General features: G+C 52.1%; 3 protein-coding genes across 3 annotated transcripts; 1 reads left to right on the top strand and 2 right to left on the bottom strand.

Moving 5' to 3' along the window:
* Nucleotides 1–13,557: 13,557 nt before the first annotated feature.
* On the bottom strand, nucleotides 13,558–13,971 carry LOC120999845 (histone H2B 1.1). The gene has a single exon (XM_040430865.1). It carries the CDS (start codon nucleotides 13,969–13,971, stop codon nucleotides 13,591–13,593), a length of 381 nt encoding a protein of 126 aa, XP_040286799.1. The 3' UTR covers nucleotides 13,558–13,590.
* Nucleotides 13,972–15,414: 1,443 nt separating this feature from the next.
* Nucleotides 15,415–15,807, top strand: LOC120999403 (histone H2A type 1-like). Its single transcript, XM_040430284.1, has one exon. It carries the CDS (start codon nucleotides 15,415–15,417, stop codon nucleotides 15,805–15,807), a length of 393 nt encoding a protein of 130 aa, XP_040286218.1.
* Nucleotides 15,808–16,683: 876 nt separating this feature from the next.
* Nucleotides 16,684–17,105, bottom strand: LOC120999846 (histone H3). The gene has a single exon (XM_040430867.1). The coding sequence runs from the start codon at nucleotides 17,097–17,099 to the stop codon at nucleotides 16,689–16,691; it is 411 nt and encodes a 136-aa protein (XP_040286801.1). The 5' UTR covers nucleotides 17,100–17,105; the 3' UTR covers nucleotides 16,684–16,688.
* Nucleotides 17,106–19,865: the final 2,760 nt, after the last annotated feature.

Here is a 19,865-nt window from a genome sequence, read left to right as displayed (position 1 = left end):
GGAACTACTTTATTGAGGGCTACCCGCCCGTATTTATGAAGGTCCCCATCTGGTGGACACGCCCCTAGGGGACCAGAAGGAAGACTGTGACACAGGACAGATACGTAGCACTCAGGATACACAGACACAACACATCCCCACAATGCATCATGGTTTCCTCCTCTCTGCCCTGGAGACACCCGAGGAGTAATCCAATTATCTCTCAAGACAAAGGGAAATCGCCAATACACATGTGGGGACAACCGGACAGAAATCACCACCCAAACACACAATGTCACACCCCCACAGCAAATACAGACATTTAACATATTCCCAGATAGCTCAAGTCTGAGTGCATATCATTAGGTGAATGGCACTCAGAATACACAAATACAATACAATTAGCTATCTGGGTACCCTCACATAACAAAATACAATTGCAAAGACAGATTTAAGCTGTGCGGCCGGTCTGTCTGCTCCTTTAAAGTTAGTATGGGCCATAATCCTGAGGCAAGAGGCTGGTAGCCAGGCCTCTCCAAAACCCAGTAGCGAGGTTGGTTTCGCCACACCCACATATCCCCATAATTTATACATCTATGGATATCTCTGATCTGGGCGAACAACATATCCAAAAATCACCCAGATCCGAGCAGGGGTTCCCGAATTCCATGAAAGTCACATTTGGCCGACCGCAAGCATGGCTTTCCTGCCCACAACAGTTCCATAAATTTAGGGTGTGCGGCTGGTCTGTCTTCTCTTTTAAAGTTAGTATATGGGCCATAATCCTGAGGCAAGAGGCCCCTCCAAAACCCAGTGGCGAGGTTATTTTTGCCACACATATCCCTCTCCCAGGGAAGACTAACCAGACACCTGACCTCCTGCCGGTCGGTACCTGAGTTTGTCTGGCAGCCCACCCACAACCAAATACTGGACCAGTTGAATTTGGTAGCCTGTCTCTGTCCAGTGAGTCCACCAAGGTTGTGTTAGTAACTGGTACTCCCGGTCTCTGTGTTGCTCCCTGGCTTGGAGTGGAGGTTGCTTTGTGGGCAGGGATCAGCGGTACTCTGCCCTGGTGCCAGCGCATCAGCTAGGCTAGCCTGTGGGGAGTCAGCCTCTGAACAAGAGGATAGGGGAGGGCAGAGGCAGACTGCGCTCTGCCCAGATGCCAGCTCTTCCGCTGGGGTAGCCTGTGGGAAGTCAGCCTCTGGACAAGAGGATACGGGAGGACAGAGGCAGACTGCGCTCTGCCCAGATGCCAGCTCTTCCGCTGGGATAGTCTGTGGGAAGTCAGCCTCTGGACAAGAGGATAGGGGAGGACAGAGGCAGACTGCGCTCTGCCCAGATGCCAGCTCTTCCGCTGGGGTAGCCTGTGGGAAGTCAGCCTCTGGACAAGAGGATAGGGGAGGGCAGAGGCAGACTGCGCTCTGCCCAGATGCCAGCTCTTCCGCTGGGGTAGTCTGTGGGAAGTCAGCCTCTGGACAAGAGGATACGGGAGGACAGAGGCAGACTGCGCTCTGCCCAGATGCCAGCTCTTCCGCTGGGATAGTCTGTGGGAAGTCAGCCTCTGGACAAGAGGATAGGGGAGGACAGAGGCAGACTGCGCTCTGCCCAGATGCCAGCTCTTCCGCTGGGGTAGCCTGTGGGGAGTCAGACTCTGGACAAGAGGGTAGGGGAGGGCAGGGACAGACTGCGCTCTACCCAGATGCCAGCTCTTCCACTGGGATGTGGTCAGGGAATCCTACCCCCAGGACCTTGTTGCAGATCGGCTGTGGAGAGGAGGAATCGCTTACCTCCTCCTCCTGGCATTCCTGCTGGGTTGGTGGGGGATCTGTACCGGCCGTCCAGCATCTCGGTAGGTCTGGTGCAGAGACCGTGGTCCCATCTGCACCATCGGAGTTAGGGGTGCTGTCCCCCTGTGGTTGTCTCTTCTCCCTTTACAACCCACTGCTACTGGGGAGTCAGACCGACTGTCTCGACTCTCGTTAACGCTGCCTGGTGCTGGGTAGTGGGTGCGACCATCTCCACTCCTAGTAATGCTGGTTGCTGCAGGGACAGGGGACCGACAATCTCCTCTCCCTGTGATCCTGTCTGCCGCTGGGGAGAGAGACCGGTTGTCATCTCTCCCTGTAAGGTAAGTGTCACGGCCAATTTATGTTGACCGCGACGCTGTTGCGTGCAGACTGGTTGCCGGGGGCAACGTGTAGTTTTCTGTTTGCACGTACACTTTCCTTTATTTGGTGCATTCCCTGTTTTGGTGGTCACGGGGTTAATTTAGGTGTGTTTGCTAGGTGTGGTGGGTGTGACCTCAGGCCTCTTTATATGATGGTGTGTTGGAGCCTGTGTGTGGCGAAACCAACCTCGCCACTGGGTTTTGGAGAGGCCTGTTTATCAGCCTCTTGCCTCAGGATTATGGCCCATACTAACTTTTAAACCCCTGAACCTATTCAAGTGAATTTTGGATAGGTTTGTCCCCAAGTTATACTGTTTAAATTGATGTAAGTTATATGTATGGCCAATGTAAACTCACAAAGTTGTAACAATTTATAATAAGTGTAACTTGTCAGCTTGGGAGGAATATGCGGGTGTGTTTCTATTGTGCCATTGTCCCATTGTGTGTTTAAATGGTGATGTCTGTCCTGTTATATCCACATGTGTATTGGTGATTTCTCTTTGTCTTGAGAGATAATTGGATTACGCCTCGGGTGTCTCCAGGGCAGAGAGGAGGAAACCATGATGCATTGTGGGGATGTATTGTCTCTGTGTATCCTACAGTGCTGCATATCTGTCCTATGTCACAGTCTTCATTCTGGTCCCCTAGGGGCGTGTACACCAGATGGGCTTGGTTGTTTTATACCTCCCTGTGGGCGGACCTATATTTGCAAACAACTGTAATAAAAACCAGGCTGGGTGTGCCAGCACCTCAGACCACTGCTTGACCCTCAACACGGAGCCTTGTCTCGTTATTGGGGGGATCCGCTGTATGCTGTTAGAGACTGATTGCCAGGAGTGTAAGCTGATTCCTGTTCGTCTGCTAGCAGCTATTCGTGAGGTTCCAGTTTGGAGTGCTATTTTGTATCCAGTTCGGGAGTTTGGTGTTCTGCAGGAGCTGTGCCTGTCTCTCAGAAAGGGGCATATCGCCTAAACTGATTTTAACCTCTTGTCTGCTGAAACGGTCCATTACACTGTGGTCAGTCTTATTTAGTTGTCTGCCTGAGTAGGAGCTCTGCTCCCTGGCGGTATGTCTTTGTGTCTGTGTGAGTCACCTTTATTTATTATATTGATTCCTTGCCATGGCTGTGTGTCCCCTCCGGTGTGTCTCTGTTTTCCTCCCCCACCTGGTGTATGTTGTATTGGTGTGGTTGGTGTATGGAGGTTTTCTGGTGGTGTCTGGGCTCCGCAAGGGGCGTGCTTTCCCGGAGAAGTTTAAGCGAAGACAAGACTGTGGGTTTCCCAGCCTGGAGCCTCATTCCATCTTGGCTACGGCAGGTAAGAGTGGATTGCATAGTTATGTTGCTGTGTAACTTACCTGCCGTACTGTTTATCCCATGGTCTTGCTTCCTGTCTGCCACTGGGTCTCTGGAGACACCTTTTCATCCGTAGTGTAGGATAAATGGGTGGTCTCTGCCCTGTCGTTTGGCCTAGGGTATCACAGGGATAGTAGGGTCCTAGGTTCGTGAGCATGAACCCACTTACCATCTGAGGCGGCTCATGCGCTAGGAGTCCAGGGAGAGCTCAGGGTTACTTTAGGTGGTGACCAGCTCCTTGTGCCCTGCTATCTTGCTTTGCAGCCACTTCCATTGCACGGTGGGGGGTTTTCCCCGCTCCCCGCCGTGACAGTAAGCTGCCGATGGGGAGCTGGCTGTAGTTGGGGATCTGGGCCGGCTGCCCAGCATCCCTGTAGGGCCGGTGAAGAGACTTCGGTCCCATCTCTACCTGCCGTCGGGAGGTCTTCCCAGAACCAGTCGATGAAGTTCCCTACTTTGGGATTTGGTAGGAAAGCAGGTGGTATCGCCGTCAAGTCCTTCCAGTTGTAGGGGGGCAGATCTGGCTCTGCTTGTCGGGTAGGTTGGGGATGAACGGAGCTGAGCAGGTGTTGGGTAGGTCTGCTCCAGCTCCCACTCCCTTGTTACCAGGTGGGTCATGTCTTTGCTCACCTCCCATCCGCCAGCATAAACATGCCTGTCCATCCGGTAGTCGTAGATGTCCCAAAACCTAGACTCCTCCATGCTGCCGAGATCAATGTCCTCCTCCAAGGCCTCTCATAGTAACCCAGGTCCATCATAATCCTTCCCTTCAGGTAAGTCGTGCTCGGCCGTCCAGGGGGGATGTTGAATGACATGCCACCTTAGGGCCTGGTAAGCGTCCTCTAGCCAAAGCTCCTTACATACCAGGCTCTGGAGTTCTGTTACCCAGTCATCCAGGGGCTGCTCTCCCAAGAGACCCATCCGCATCGCCACACGCTTCTGTAGCCGCTGCTCATAACTGAGGAGACTCTTACCTCGCCGCCACTGGGCATTTTCCAGGACATCATACCAGACTTCCTTTCTGTCTGCATCCCTGTAGTCTGCGTCTCCCTCCTCCTCCTCGCCATGGAACACTGTCCGAAGACTAGCTGATTCCATCCTGCTGTATCCAGGGGCGCTGTACGGATACTAGCGTTGCCCTCCATATACTCCACGAACAGTGTCTCCGAGCTGCTCCTCCTCGCACTAGGACACCATCCCACTGCTGCCACCACTGTAAAGGATCTCCTGGCACCCCGACTGGGTACCTCCGTTAATGGGTGCTCCTAGTGCTTCCCGAGGGCTCCAAGCACTCCGCTCGACACCGTAACCACCACAGGAACAAGGAACAGGATGGCTGTAAAAATGTCATGGAAAGGGCTAGAGGGCTGAAAATGGCATCAAAATGTGGTTAAGAGCATGGCAAGTGCGCTGCAAACAAATGTGGATAGGGAAATGACTTTAAATAACATAAAATACGTAAAAATTAAAACTAATAATCTTGATCTAGGAGGACGAGGTCCATATGGAGTAGGAGGTTGAGGAGGCGGTGGATGTGGCGGTGTAGGTGGAAGCGGCGGTGGAGGAAGAGGAGGAGGAGGTAGCCTACACTGCTTTTTGGTTTTAAATTTATTTATATATTTTTTTAATTAGGGTACACCCCAAAACATTGGGAAATATGACCTGTGATAACGCCCTCCAGCCGTGCTAAACACACGTTCAGACAATACACCGGCTGCAGGGCAGGCCAGCACCTCCAAGGGGTAAAGGGCACGCTCAGGCCGTGTGCCCAATTTGGAGACCCAGAAGTTGCAGGGGCTGACCCCTGTCAGTCAGTTCATGTAGGCGTGTGCACACTTACTGCTCCACCATGTTGCACGTCCCCGTGACGTCCACCATCCATTTGGATATCTGCTCTATCAAGTTTCCATGTTCTTTTCTGTGCCTACCATGGTGATCACGGTTAGCGGCGAATCAGGGTTCCAGGTCAGAGAGGGAGCGTGAGAAAGAGAGACCACATCCAAGGGAGGTCAATGGCTGCAATGGGATGAAGCGGAAATGTGGGAGAAGCTATTAAAGCAGAAGGATCGCATGAAAGGGCCAATTAAAGACGAATTTTAGAAATGTAAGTCCCTGTCACCTATGCAGAGCAGGGGTTTATTCATGTCAAAAATTGTAAATTGTTCACTGCAGAACACTCCAGTGATGCCCGTGATCTGATTTGGGTGCCACCCTGCTGTGAACGGGGATCCTTCTCCTCATCCTCCAGACCTAGACAGTACGCCTGCTACTGCCCACCGCAGCAAGGGACCGAGCACACCAAAGCCAGCTCCAAGGAGTTCCCTGGCGTGGCAGTTCTTCAGACAATGTGCTGACGAGAAGACACCAGTGGTTTGCACGCTGTGCAATCAGAGCCTGAAGCGAACGTTCTCCACCTGAGCACAACCTGCATGACCAGGCATCTAAGTGCAAAGCACGAGCTGCAGTGGAGAAGACAACTCAAAAACCAAGAAAGGTCTCTGACTCCTCCTGCTTCCTCTTCTGCTGCAGTCGCGGCCTCTTCATCCACCTCTGGAGTGACAGTGCCACCTGCCACCCCGCAGAGGATCTGCCAGCAACACCACCACCTGGGTCACCAAGCATCTCCACAATGTCCCACGGAAGCGTTCAGCTCTCCATCTCCCAAACGCTGGAGAGGAAGAGGAAGTACCCCCTACCCACCCGCCATCCCTGGCCCTGAATGCCAGCATTTCTAAATTACTGGCCTTTGAAATGCTGTCATTCCGTCTGGTGGAGACGGAGAGTTTTAAAGGCCTTATGGCGGTGGCTGTCCCACAGTACGTCGTGCCCAGCCGCCACTACTTTTCCAGGAGAGCCATCCCTTCACTGCACAACCAAGTGGGGGACAAAATCAGGTGTGCACTGCGCAACGCCATCTGTGGCAAGGTGCACCTGACTACGGATACGTGGACCGCACGGTCAGGGCCGCTATATCTCCATAACAGCACACTGGGTAAATGCAGTGGCGGCTGGGCCTGAGGCCGATAGCAGTTTGGCGCATGTCCTTCCACCACCGAGGATTGCAGGGCGCTTCAGTTTGCCTCCTGTTGCTTCCTCCTCCTACTCGGCTTCCTCATCCTCTACCGGCTCCTCATCCGGTCAGCGTAACCCCTTCACCACCAACTTCAGCACAGCCAGGGGTAAACGACAGCAGGCAGTGTTATAACGTATCTGTTTAGGGGACAAACCCCACACCGCGCAGGAGCTGTGGACGGGCCTTGAACAACAGACCGATGAGTGGTTGGTGCCAGTCAGCCTCAAGCCCGACCTGGTGGTGTGCGATAATGGGCGAAATCTCGTAGCAGCTCTGGGACTAGCCGGTTTGACGCACATCCCTTGCCTGGCGCATGCGCTGAATTTGGTGGTGCAGAGATTCCTTAAACATTACCCCGACATGTCAGAGCTGCTGCAGAAAGTGCGGGCCGTCTGTGCGCGCTTCCGGCGTTCTCACCCTGCCGCTGCTCGCCTGTCTGCGCTACAGCGTAACTTCGGCCTTCCCGCTCACCGCCTCATATGCGACGTGCCCACCAGGTGGAACTCCACCTTGCACATGCTGGACAGACTGTGCGAGCAGCAGCAGGCCATAGTGGAGTTTCAGCTGCAGCACGCACGGGTGAGTCGCACCACGGATCAGACACACTTCACCACCAATGACTGGGCCTCCATGCGAGACCTGTGTGCCCTGTTACGCTGTTTCGAGTACTCCACCAACATGGCCAGTGCCGATGACGTCGTTCTCAGCGTTACTATCCCACTTCTATGCCTCCTTGAAAAAACGCTGCAGGCGATGATGGAAGAGGATGTGGTACAGGAGGAGGAGGAGGAGGAAGAGGGATCATTTCATAGGGTTTCCAGCCAGTCATTCCCAAGTGGCTCCGAGGGTGGGTTCCTGCACCCACAAACCCAAGGTACACAATTGTCCAGCCAGGGCACAGTTCTGGAGGATGAGGAGGTGGAGGATGAGGAGATGGAGGAGGAGGAACCATGTTCACAGCAGGGTGGCACCCAGACCAGCTCATGGCCATCACTGGTGCGTGGCTGGGGGGGATACAGAGGACACAGACGATACACCTCCCACAGAGGACAGCTTGTCGTTGCCTCTGGGCAGCCTGGCACACATGAGCGATTACATGCTGCAGTGTCTCCGCAACGAGCGCCGAGTTGCCCACATTCTAACTTGTGCTGATTCCTGGGTGGCCACGCTGCTGGATCCCCGTTACACGGACAACGTACCGTCCTTAATTCCCTCACTGGAGCGTGATCGTAAGATGGGCGAGTACAAGCGCACGCTGGTAGACGCGCTGCTGGTGGCATTCATTGTCCCCATCGACTTCAATGGGGTTTGGGTTCGGGGTCAAGTTCGGGTCCCGAACTCGAGCTTTTTTGTGAAGTTCGGCCGAACTCGAACATCCAGGTGTCCGCTCAACTCTATTTGTCACTAAACATTTTGGAAGGAAAGGCGAGTTCTCTCAGGGGTATCTGTGCCCCCCGCCGCACCGAGCACCCGCTCTGGCCGGGCAGGAAAGCATGTCCATGGAAAACTCGCCCAGTTGGGGCCACACATGAAGTTTGCATGCCCAGAAGTCCAGGAGATCTTGGATCATGGGTTACAGGGTGCAGTCCAAGTATGTCACCGCCTGCTGGTTCAGGTTCTGCTGGATGTCCTGCTGCTGGAGCTGGGCGGTTTCTTCAGAGGGCGGCTGAAGAAAGCTGCTCATTATAGACGGAAGTTGATGCATATGATGCTGGTGATGCTTCTCCCCCCCCATCCCCCCACACACAACATCCCCCCCCCAGTAAGACCTTAATGAGGACCGCCTGGTAATATGGAGGCTGTACTATAGTGTGAAGGCTGAAATCTGTAGGCTGTAATATCATGTGGAGGCTGTAATATAATGTGGAGACTGTAATATAATGTGGAGGCTGTAATATAATGTGGAGCCTGGTAATATGGAGGCTGTAATATAATGTGGAGCCTGGTAATATGGAGGCTGTAATTTAATGTGGAGGCTGTAATTTAATGTGGAGCCTGGTAATATGGAGGCTGTACTATAGTGTGAAGGCTGAAATCTGTAGGCTGTAATATCATGTGGAGGCTGTAATATCATGTGGAGACTGGTAATATGGAGGCTGTAATTTAATGTGGAGCCTGGTAATATGGAGGCTGTGATATAATGTGAAGCCTGGTAATATGGAGGCTGTAATGTAATGTGGAGCCTAGTAATATGGAGGCTGTAATATAATGTGGAAGCTGTAATATAATATGGAGGTTGTAATTTCATGTGGAGGCTGTAGTATAATGTGGAGTCTGGTAGTATGGAGGCTGTAATAAAATGTGGAGCCTGGTAATATGGAGGCTGTAATATAATGTGGAGCCTGGTAATATGGAGGCTGTAATATAATGTGGAAGCTGTAATATAATATGGAGGCTATAATGTAATGTGGAGGCTATAAAATAATATGAAGGCTATAATGTAATGTGGAGGCTGTAATATAATATGGAGGCTATAATGTAATGTGGAGGCTGTAATATAATGTGGAGGCTATAAAATAATATGAAGGCTATAATGTAATATGGAGGCTATAATGTAATGTGGAGGCTGTAATATAATATGGAGGCTATAATGTAATGTGGAGGCTTTAATATAATATGGAGGCTGTAATGTAATGTGGAGGCTGTAATGTAATGTGGAGGCTGTAATATAATGTGGAAGCTGTAATATAATATGGAGGCCGTAATGTAATGTGGAGGCTGTAATATAACGTGTAGGCTGTAATATAATATGGAGGCTGTAATATAATGTGGGAGCAGTAATATAATATGGAGGCTGTAATATAACGTGTAGGCTGTAATATAATTTGGAGGCTGTAATGTAATATTGAAGGCTGTAATATAATATGGAGGCTATAATGTAATGTGGAGCCTGGTAATAGGGAGGCTGTAATATCTTGTGAAGCCTGGTAATATGGAGGCTGTAATATCTTGTGGAGGCTGTAATATCATGCGGAGCCTGATAATATGGAGGCTGTAATATGTTGTGGAGGCTGTAATATCATGTGGAGCCTGATAATATGGAGGCTGTAATATGTTGTGGAGGCTGTAATAATGTGGAGGCTGGTAATGTGAAGGCTTTAATATATTGTGGGGCCTGGTAATATGGAGTCTGTAATATTATGTGGAGGCTGTAATATAATATAGAGGCTGTAATGTAATATGAAGGCTGTAATATAATATTGAGGCTGTAATTATAATGTGGAGGCTGTTATGTAATGTGAAGGCTGTTATATAATGTGGAGGTTGTAATATAATGTGGAGGTTGTAATATAATGTGGAGGCCGGTAATATGGAGGCTGTTATATAATGTGGAGTCTGTAAGATGAATGCTGTAATATCATGTGGAGGCTGGTAATATGGACGCTGTAATATTATGTGGAGGCTGTAATATAGTATGAAGTCTGTAATATCATGTGGAGGCTATAATGTAATGTGGAGGCTGTAAATAAGGAGCCTGTAATATAATGTTGAGGTTAATAATAAAATATAGAGGTGTTAATATAATGCAGAGGATATAATGTAATTTACAGGCTGGTAATTTGGAGGTTGTCAATTAATGTAGAGGCTGTAACATAATGTTTAAGCTGTGATGTGATGTAGAGGCCGGTAATACAGAGGCCGTAATATAATGTGAAAGCCAGTAATGTAATATAATATGGAGACTGTAATGTAGAGGCCGGTAATATGGAAGCTGTAATATAATGTGTAGGCCAGTAATGAAATATAGAGGCTGTAATGTAATGTGGAAGCTGGTAGTATGGAGGCTGTAATGTAATGTAGAGGCTAGTTATATGGAGGCTGTGATGTAATCTGGAGGCTGAATATATGGAGGCTGTAACATAATGTTTAGGCTGTGATGTAATGTAGAGGACGGTAATATGGAGTCTGCATTATAATGTGGAGGCTGTAATGTAATCTGGAGGCTGTAATATAATTTGGAGGCTGTAATGTAATGCAGAGGCTGGTAATATTAAGGCTGTGATGTAATGTGGAGGCTGGAAGTATGGAGGCTGTAATATAATGTAATGTGGAGGCTAAAAGTATAGAGGCTGTCATATAATGTGGAGGCTGTGATGTAATGTTTAGGCCGTGATGTAATGTAGAGGCCGGTAATATGGAGTCTGTAATATAATGTGGAGGCCGGTAATTTAACATGGAGACTGTAATGTAGAGGCCGTTAATACGGAGCTGTAATATAACATGGAGGCTGGTAATATGGAGGCTGTAATATAATTTGAGGCTGTGATGTAATGTGGAGGCTGTAAGTATGGAGGCTGTAATGTAATGTTTAGGATGTGATGTAATGTAGAGGACGGTAATATGGAGTCTGTAATATAATGTGGAGGCTGGTAATGTAACATGGAGACTGTAATGTAGAGGCCGATAATACGGAGGCTGTAATATAATGTGGAGGCCGGTAATGTAACATGGAGACTGTAATGTAGAGGATGGTAATACGGAGGCTGTAATGTAATGTGGAGGCTGGTAAATTTTAGGCTGTAATATAATGTGGAGGCTATAATGTAATGTAGAGGCTTTAATATGTTGTTGAGGTTGATAATATAATATGGAGGCTGTGATGTAATGTGGAGGCCATTAATATAGAGGCTGTAATATAATGTAGATGCTGTAAATATGGAGGCTGTAATATAATGTTGAGGATGATAATATAGAGGCTGTGATGTAATGTGGAGGCTTTAAATATAATGTTGAGGTTAATAATATAATATGGAGGCTGTAATATATTGTGGAAGCTGTAATATAATATGGAGGCTGTAATGTAATATGGAGGCTGTAATATCATGTGGAGGCTGGAATATAATGTGGAAGATGTAATATTATATGTAGGCTGTAATGCAATGTGGAGGCTGTGATATTATGTGGAGCCTGGTAATGTAATGTGGAGGCTGTAATGTAATGTAGAGGCTGGTAGTATGGAGGCTGTAATGTAATGTAGAGGCTGGTAATATGGGGGCTGTAATATAATGTGGAGGAATATAATGTAATATGGAGGCTGTAATAGAAACATAGATGTAATATGGAGGCTGTAATATAAGGTGGAGGCTATAATGTAATGCAGAGGCTGTAATAGAATGTGGAGGCTGGTAGTATGGAGGCTGTAATAATGTAGAGGCTGGTAATATGGAGGTTGGTAATGTAATATGGAGGCTGTAATAGAAACATAGATGTAATGTGGAGGCTGTAATATAATGTTGAGGTTGATAATATAATATAGAGGCTTTATTTTAATGCGAAGGATATGATGTAATTTACAGGCTGGTAATATGGAGGCTGTAATGTAGAGGCTGGTAATATGGAGGCTGTAATATAATGTGGAGGAAGATAATGTAATATGGAGGCTGTAATAGAAACATAAATGTAATGCAGAGGCTGTAATGTAAGGTAGAGGCTATAATGTAATGCAGAGGCTGTAATAGAATGTGGAGGCTGGTAGTATGGAGGCTGTAATATAATGTGGAGGTTGATAATATAAGGTGGAGGCTATAATGTAATGCAGAGGCTGTAATAGAATGTGGAGGCTGGTAGTATGGAGGCTGTAATATAATGTGGAGGTTGATAATATAATATAGAGACTTTATTTTAATGTGAAGGATATGATGTAATTTACAGGCTGGTAACATGGAGGCTGGAAAATGCAAACCACCAGCACTTCTGAGCTCAGCCAATCAGAGCTGGAGGGCGGGGCCTGGAGTTCAGGAACAGCCCCGCCCCCAGTTCTCTTTCAGGTCCGCCCATGCTCCATATAAAGGAGGGCTCTGGGCTGAGCAGTCACTGCTCTCTGCTCCTCACACCTAGAAGATGTCTGGTCGCGGGAAAGGAGGGAAAGGGCTCGGGAAAGGCGGCGCCAAGCGGCACAGGAAGGTGCTCCGTGATAACATCCAGGGCATCACCAAGCCTGCCATCCGCCGCCTAGCTCGCAGGGGAGGCGTCAAGCGCATCTCCGGCCTCATCTATGAGGAGACTCGCGGGGTGCTGAAAGTCTTCCTGGAGAACGTCATCCGGGACGCCGTCACCTACACCGAGCACGCCAAGAGGAAGACCGTCACCGCCATGGACGTGGTCTACGCGCTCAAGCGCCAGGGCCGCACTCTCTACGGCTTCGGGGGTTAATGCTGCCGCCGCCGCCTCCGTCCTCACAGCACAAAGGCTCTTCTCAGAGCCGCCCACATCTTCCCGGGGAGGAGGAGCTACAATTCCACTGAGGGGTTAACACCGCCCGCCCATCAGGAGATCAGCGGCGCCCTGTGCTCAGTACAGCCGGAGGTCTACATTACAGAAACCCCCCAATAATCTGTAAATCCCGAGCCCCGGGTGTTCTCCCCCGCAGCTACGAGACGAGCTGTGCTCGGAGACTGAGGGGTTAATCCGTCCCGCCAATGAGCGGCGCCGGTACAGGTCACATGACCGGCTCCTCCTGTAAATCAGCAGCTCAACTATAGGCGGGAAATTCAAATGAGCGACGAGATGCTGAGCTCTCCCAGCCAATAGCAGAGCTCTGGACCCCGCAGCCGTTATGTGCCCGTAGGAGCCTCGTCCTCCTGTCCTGCACTGAGCGGCCGCACAGCCTCTCCCCAGGGAGCGCCACACTGAGGAGGATGATGATGGGAGTAGTGATCGGGCATGGAGGAGGATGAGGGGAGTAGTGATCGGACATGGAGGAGGAGGATGAGGGGAGTAGTGATCGGGCATGGAGGAGGAGGATGATGGGAGTAGTGATCGGGCATGGAGGAGGAGGATGATGGGAGTAGTGATCGGGCATGGAGGAGGAGGATGATGGGAGTAGTGATCGGGCATGGAGGAGGAGGATGAGGGGAGCTTGTATTGTAACTTCCGATAGCGTTACCGCATCTCATCTAGCTGACAGGGAGGAAAACCGCAGCCACTGTGAGAACAACGGGGAGACCCGGGAGCAGCTCCGCTGGAGACAGGGTGGGGGCTCTGAGAAGAGCCTTTGGGTCCGGAGAGCGGCGCTCACTTGGCGCTGGTGTACTTGGTGACGGCCTTGGTGCCCTCGGAGACGGCGTGCTTGGCCAGCTCTCCGGGCAGCAGCAGGCGCACGGCGGTCTGGATCTCCCGGGAGGTGATGGTGGAGCGCTTGTTGTAGTGAGCCAGGCGGGAGGCTTCCCCTGCGATGCGCTCGAAGATGTCGTTGACGAAGGAGTTCATGATGCCCATGGCCTTGGAGGAGATGCCGGTGTCGGGGTGGACCTGCTTCAGCACCTTGTAGACGTAGATGGCATAGCTCTCCTTCCTGCTCTTCCTCCGCTTCTTGCCGTCCTTCTTCTGAACCTTGGTGACGGCTTTCTTGGAGCCCTTCTTGGGCGCTGGGGCGGACTTGGCTGGCTCGGGCATTCTGACTGAGGACAAAATCTCGTCTGTTCTCCTCCTGCCACCGCGGCGGTATTTATACACGGGCCATGCAAATGAGCTGCTGCTGACTGCGCGCCGATCTACTGGAGGAGAGGGTCACGTGGTGTCTCCGCTTCTCCTAATTGGCAGCCTCACATCCATCCAGCTGAGCCGGGGGCGGAGCAAATTGAGGGGCGGGGCTCACATCCATCCATTCAGCAGAGCCAGGGCGGAGCAAATTGAGGGGCGGGGCTCACATCCATCCAGCTGAGCCGGGGGCGGAGCAAATAGAGGGGCGGAGCTCACATCCATCTATTCAGCGGCGCAACAGGAGAGGCGTGGTTCACATACATCCATTCAGCAGAGTCGGGGTCGGAGCAGCAGGCGGGCCGGGCTCACATTCATTCAGATAAGCCGGGGGCGGAGCAGCAAGAGGGGCGTGGCTTACATACATCCATTCAGATGAGCCGGGGGCGGGGCTTCTCCACGGCCGCTGAATTCTAACCGAACGGTAATTGAGCGGGAATTTCAAAAGCGATGGTACTAGTTCTATAGCCCCGCCTCGATCCCCATCTCCACTCAGCGCTGTTGGGGATGGCGCCCTCTGCTGGTAGTGATGCCGCCGCTGAGTGTACTGTGCCCGCAGGGGGGTCGTGCGCTCTATCCCTGGACACCAGCGCAGCGATGGAGCCGCTCTTCTCCGCACAGTGAATACAGGACTGTTCTCCCCTTCTCCGGTGGGGGGCGGGAGAAGGCGGCCACTGACGGGTTAATACTGGAAGGATGTGAGCTCCGCCCCCCGGCTCAGCTGAATGAAAATATATAAGCCCCGCCCCCCGGCTCAGCTGAATGAATAGATATAAGCCCCGCCCCTCCAGCTGCTCCGCCCCCCGTCTCACCTTGAATGAATGGATGATGTGAGCCCCGCCCCTCCAGCTGCTCCGCCCCCCGTCTCACCTGAATGAATGGATGATGTGAGCCCCGCCCCTCCTGCTCCGCCCCCCGCTCCTGCTCTTCTCAGAGCCCCCACCTTCTCTAGGACGGAGCTGCCGCATTGTGTGAATACATGGAAGCCTCATGTCCGAGGCGGATTATTCCCTCACTATAGACCACTGATCGGGAGGATGAGGGGAGTAGTGATCGGCCAGAGAGAAGGATGGGGGGAGTAGGGATCGGGCAGAGAGGAGGAGGAGGTAGTGAAGGACTAGCGGCTCGGGGATACACCGGGACACGGTGCTATGGGGGTGGCCGGCAATTAGTCGAGAAAAGGGGGCGTGTCCTCACAAGCCTTTCCAGGTCATCTGCTTCCTCATTGGCTGCAGGATTTGGCGCTGAAAACCGGGTTTGGATTCGGCCAATCACAGAGGAGTTCTCCTGCGCCATCCGGGTATAAGAGGTGACGGGCGGAGCGGGGCTGTCAGTCTCATCTGTACAGAGAAGAGGACGATGTCTGGACGCGGCAAACAAGGAGGCAAAGTCCGGGCTAAGGCCAAGACCCGCTCCTCCCGGGCAGGGCTCCAGTTCCCGGTCGGCCGAGTGCACCGGCTCCTCCGCAAGGGCAACTACGCCCAGAGGGTGGGCGCCGGCGCTCCCGTCTACTTGGCCGCTGTGCTCGAGTATCTCACCGCCGAGATCCTGGAGCTGGCCGGCAATGCCGCCCGCGACAACAAGAAGACCCGCATCATCCCCCGCCACCTGCAGCTGGCCGTGCGCAACGACGAGGAGCTCAACAAGCTGCTGGGCGGCGTCACCATCGCCCAGGGAGGCGTCCTGCCCAACATCCAGGCCGTGCTGCTGCCCAAGAAGACCGAGAGCACCAAGTCGGCCAAGAGCAAGTGAGCCCGGCTCTGCTGCTGCTGTGCCCCCCGGAACCAAAGGCTCTTCTAAGAGCCCCCCACATGGTCCGTACGACTGAGCTGGCGATGCCGCTGATCTCCGCTCTGGAGGAGGCGTCACACAGGGGCACTTACCGCTCCTGACTAGAGATGGGGAGTTTGGATCTTTGGCTCCAGTTGCTGACAAGTGACCCGGATAGGTAATAAGTGTCCGATCAGTGGTGACCGGACTGAGGACTAGGAAGGGGGGGGCCCTGATCTGGGCATTATACTGAGTGGGGGGCGCTGCTGGAGGCGCTCTATTCTATGGACAGCACTGCGGGGCTTTATACTGCTGCAGCCGGTCAGAGACTCCGTGTATTGTTCTAGAAGTCGGATCATTGGATTCTTAGACTCGGTGCACGACTCCCTGGACCGTGTGCGCCTCCGCTCTGATTGGCTGCTGGCCTCCCCTCCTCCTCCGACATGAATCGGACATCACCGCTCCTGACCTGCTGCGAGTCCGGGCGGACATTGCTGCTGTAGAGGGTTTGGTCGCTGAATTCTAACCGCTCTGTAATTGAGCGGGAATTTCAAAAGCCAGGAGATCAGCCAATCACTGTAAAGCACTTGTCCTATAGCTCCGCCCCCAGCAGCGCTGAGAGGAGATGGCGGGGGGCAGGGAGGATGGAGGCGGTTATCGGTCACGTTCAGCGAGTCCCTGATAGACGGGGGGAGGTACAGAGAGCGCTTTTAGAATAAAGGAACTGCTCTTACTAATTAGAGCGCTGAAAGGGTTAACCCGCCTCCTGTGAGCAGAGGTGGAGAATGGAGGGCGGAGTGGAGCTCGTCTCTGGAGGAGGTGGCGGCTCTGAGAAGAGCCTTTGTCGGGTGCGGGGCGCAGATCTAAGCCCTCTCCCCTCGGATCCTGCGGGCCAGCTGGATATCCTTGGGCATGATGGTGACCCGCTTGGCGTGGATGGCGCAGAGGTTGGTGTCCTCGAAGAGCCCGACCAGGTAAGCCTCGCTGGCCTCCTGCAGGGCCATGACGGCCGAGCTCTGGAAGCGAAGGTCGGTCTTGAAGTCCTGGGCGATCTCTCTCACCAGGCGCTGGAAGGGCAGCTTCCGGATGAGCAGCTCGGTGGACTTCTGGTAGCGCCGGATCTCCCGGAGAGCGACGGTCCCGGGCCGGTAGCGGTGAGGCTTCTTGACTCCGCCAGTGGCGGGGGCGCTCTTCCTGGCGGCCTTAGTGGCCAGCTGCTTGCGGGGAGCTTTACCACCGGTGGACTTACGGGCTGTCTGCTTGGTTCTGGCCATGGCTCTGCAGAGATCTGTACACAGCAAGAGAGTGAAGTGAGGAACAGACCGTGCAGATCATTTATACTCCCGGCCTCGTCCTCATTGGCTCCTGTAAACCACACCCCTACATCCCTACTGGTTTATTCGTACAGTGATGTGCCCGCCAAAACTTCCGTTACCAATCATCGTTCACAAGAGGCGGAGCCCAAGTGGAAGAAGAGGGCGGAGCTACAGAACAATTACGTTACAGTGATTGGCTGATCTCTGGCTTTTGAAATTCTCGCTCAATTCCCGCTCAGCGGCCGTGGAGGAGCAGTCCATGACACACAGGGGACGAACCCGCTACAGCAGCAATGTCTGCCCGTACTCGCAGGCGGCCTCCATATTACCAGCCTGTAAATTACATCATATCCTCCGCATTATATTAAAGCCTCTATATTATATTACAGCCTCCATAGTACCAGCCTCTGCATTAGGTTATAGCCTCTATATTATATTACAGCCTCCATAGTACCAGCCTCTGCATCACATTATAGCCTCTATATTATATTATCAACCTCAACATACTATTACAGCCTCCATACTACCAGCCTCTGCATTAGGTTATAGCCTCCACCTTACATTACAGCCTCCATATTACATTACCTTCCTTCACATTATATTACAGCCTCCATATTACCAGCCTCCACATTATATTATCAACCTCAACATTATATTGCAGCCTTCATATTAACAGCATCTATATTATATTACAGCCTCAATATTAACGGCCTCCATATTATATTATCAACCTCAACAACATATTACAGCCTCTACATTAGATTATAGCCTCCACATTATATTACAGCCTAAATATTACCAGCCTTCACATTACATTACAGCCTCCATGTTACATTACCGGCCTCCACGTTATATTACAGACTCCATATTACCGTCCTCTACATTACATCACATCCTAAACATTACATTACAGCCTCCACATTACATCACAGCCTCTACATTTTATTACAGCCTTCATATTACCAGCCTCTGCATTACATTACAGCCTCCACATTACATTTTACAGCCTAAATATTACCAGCCTCCATGTTATATTACAGCCTCCGTATTACCGGCCTCTACATTACAGTCTCCATGTTAAATTACCTGCCTCCACATTATCGTACAGACTCTATATTACCGGCCTCTACATTACATCACGGCCTAAACATTAAATTACAGCCTCCCTATTACATCACAGCCTCCACATTATATGACAGCCTCCATATTACTAGCCTCTACTTTACATCACAGCCTCCATATTACATTATATTACAGCCTCCATACTACATCACAGCCTTAATATTACCAGCCTCTGCATTTCATTACAGCCTCCAAATGATATTACAGCCTCCATCTTACATTACCAGGCTCCACATTATATTACAGCCTCCGTATTACCGTCCTCTACATTACAGCCTCCATATTAGGGTCTGTGGTCTCCCCGGTAATCCCCCCGCTTCTCTGCTGGCACTGACCTGACCCTGCGCCCCTTCTTCTTGCTCTTCCCTTCCGTCTCTTTGTCACAGACGTCCCCGCATTCTCCGCCATGTCCCGGGCTCCAAACCTCTCCCCGCCCCCATAGCACCGAGTGCCCGGCTCTGTGGATCCATCCAGCCGCTCGTCCTTCACTACCTCCTCCTCAGTGTCCAATCACTACTCCCCCCATCCTCCTCAGTGTCCAATCACTACTCCCCCCATCCTCCTCACTGTCTGATCACTACTCCCCCCATCCTCCTCAGTGTCCAATCACTACTCCCCCCATCCTCCTCACTGTCTGATCACTACTCCCCCCATCCTCCTCAGTGTCCGATCACTACTCCCCCCCATCCTTCTCTCTGGCCGATCACTACTCCCCCCATCCTTCTCTCTGGCCGATCACTACTCCCCCATCCTCCTCGCTGTCTGATCACTACTCCCCCCATCCTCCTCTCTGGCCGATCACTACTCCCCTCATCCTCCCGATCAGTGGTCTATAATGAGGGAATAATCCGCCTCGGACATGAGGCTTCCATGTATTCACACAATGCGGCAGCTCCGTCCTAGAGAAGGTGGGGCTCTGAGGGGGGCGGAGCAGCAGGAGGGGCGGGGCTCATAACCATTTATTCAGATGAGCCGGCGGCGGAGCAGAAGGAGGGGCGGGGCTCACATCCATCTATTCAGCTGAGCCGGGGGCGGAGCAGCAGGAGGGGCGGGGCTCACATCTTTCCAGAATTAACCCGTCAGTTGCCGCCTTCTCCTGCTCCCCACGACCGTCCTACCGGAGAAGGGGCGAACAGTCCCGTATTCACTGTGCGGAGAAGAGCGGCTCCATCGCTGCGCTGGTGTCCAGGGATAGAGCGCACGACCCCCCTGCACGCACAGTACACTCAGCGGCGGCATCACTACCAGCAGGGGGCGGGGCGCAGTGAGGGGCGGGGCGGATATCAGCCGAGCAGCGAGGCCCTGATAGACTGAAGAGAGATGTTAGCCCCGCCTCTCCGCCCTCCGGCTCAGCTGAATGAATTTATGTGAGCCCCTCCCTTCTTGCTGCTCCGCCCCCCAGCTCTGCTGGATGGATGTATGCCACGCCCCTCCTGTTGCTCCGCCCCCGGCTCAGCTAGATGGATGGAAGCTGCCAATCGGGAGAAGTGGAGACACCAATGACCCGCGTCCGGAGCGGCTTCTGGCGCTTCCTTAGGTCACATGACTTGCTCTTCCAATAGGAGGGCAGCAGTCAGCAGTAGCTCATTTGCATGGCCCGTG

The sequence above is a fragment of the Bufo bufo genome, chromosome 4 (genome assembly GCF_905171765.1).
Source record: "Bufo bufo chromosome 4, aBufBuf1.1, whole genome shotgun sequence".
NCBI classification, from domain to species: Eukaryota; Metazoa; Chordata; class Amphibia; order Anura; family Bufonidae; genus Bufo; species Bufo bufo.
The sequence above is the reverse complement of the archived record's forward strand: the minus strand, read 5'-3'. Positions and strand labels throughout refer to the sequence as shown.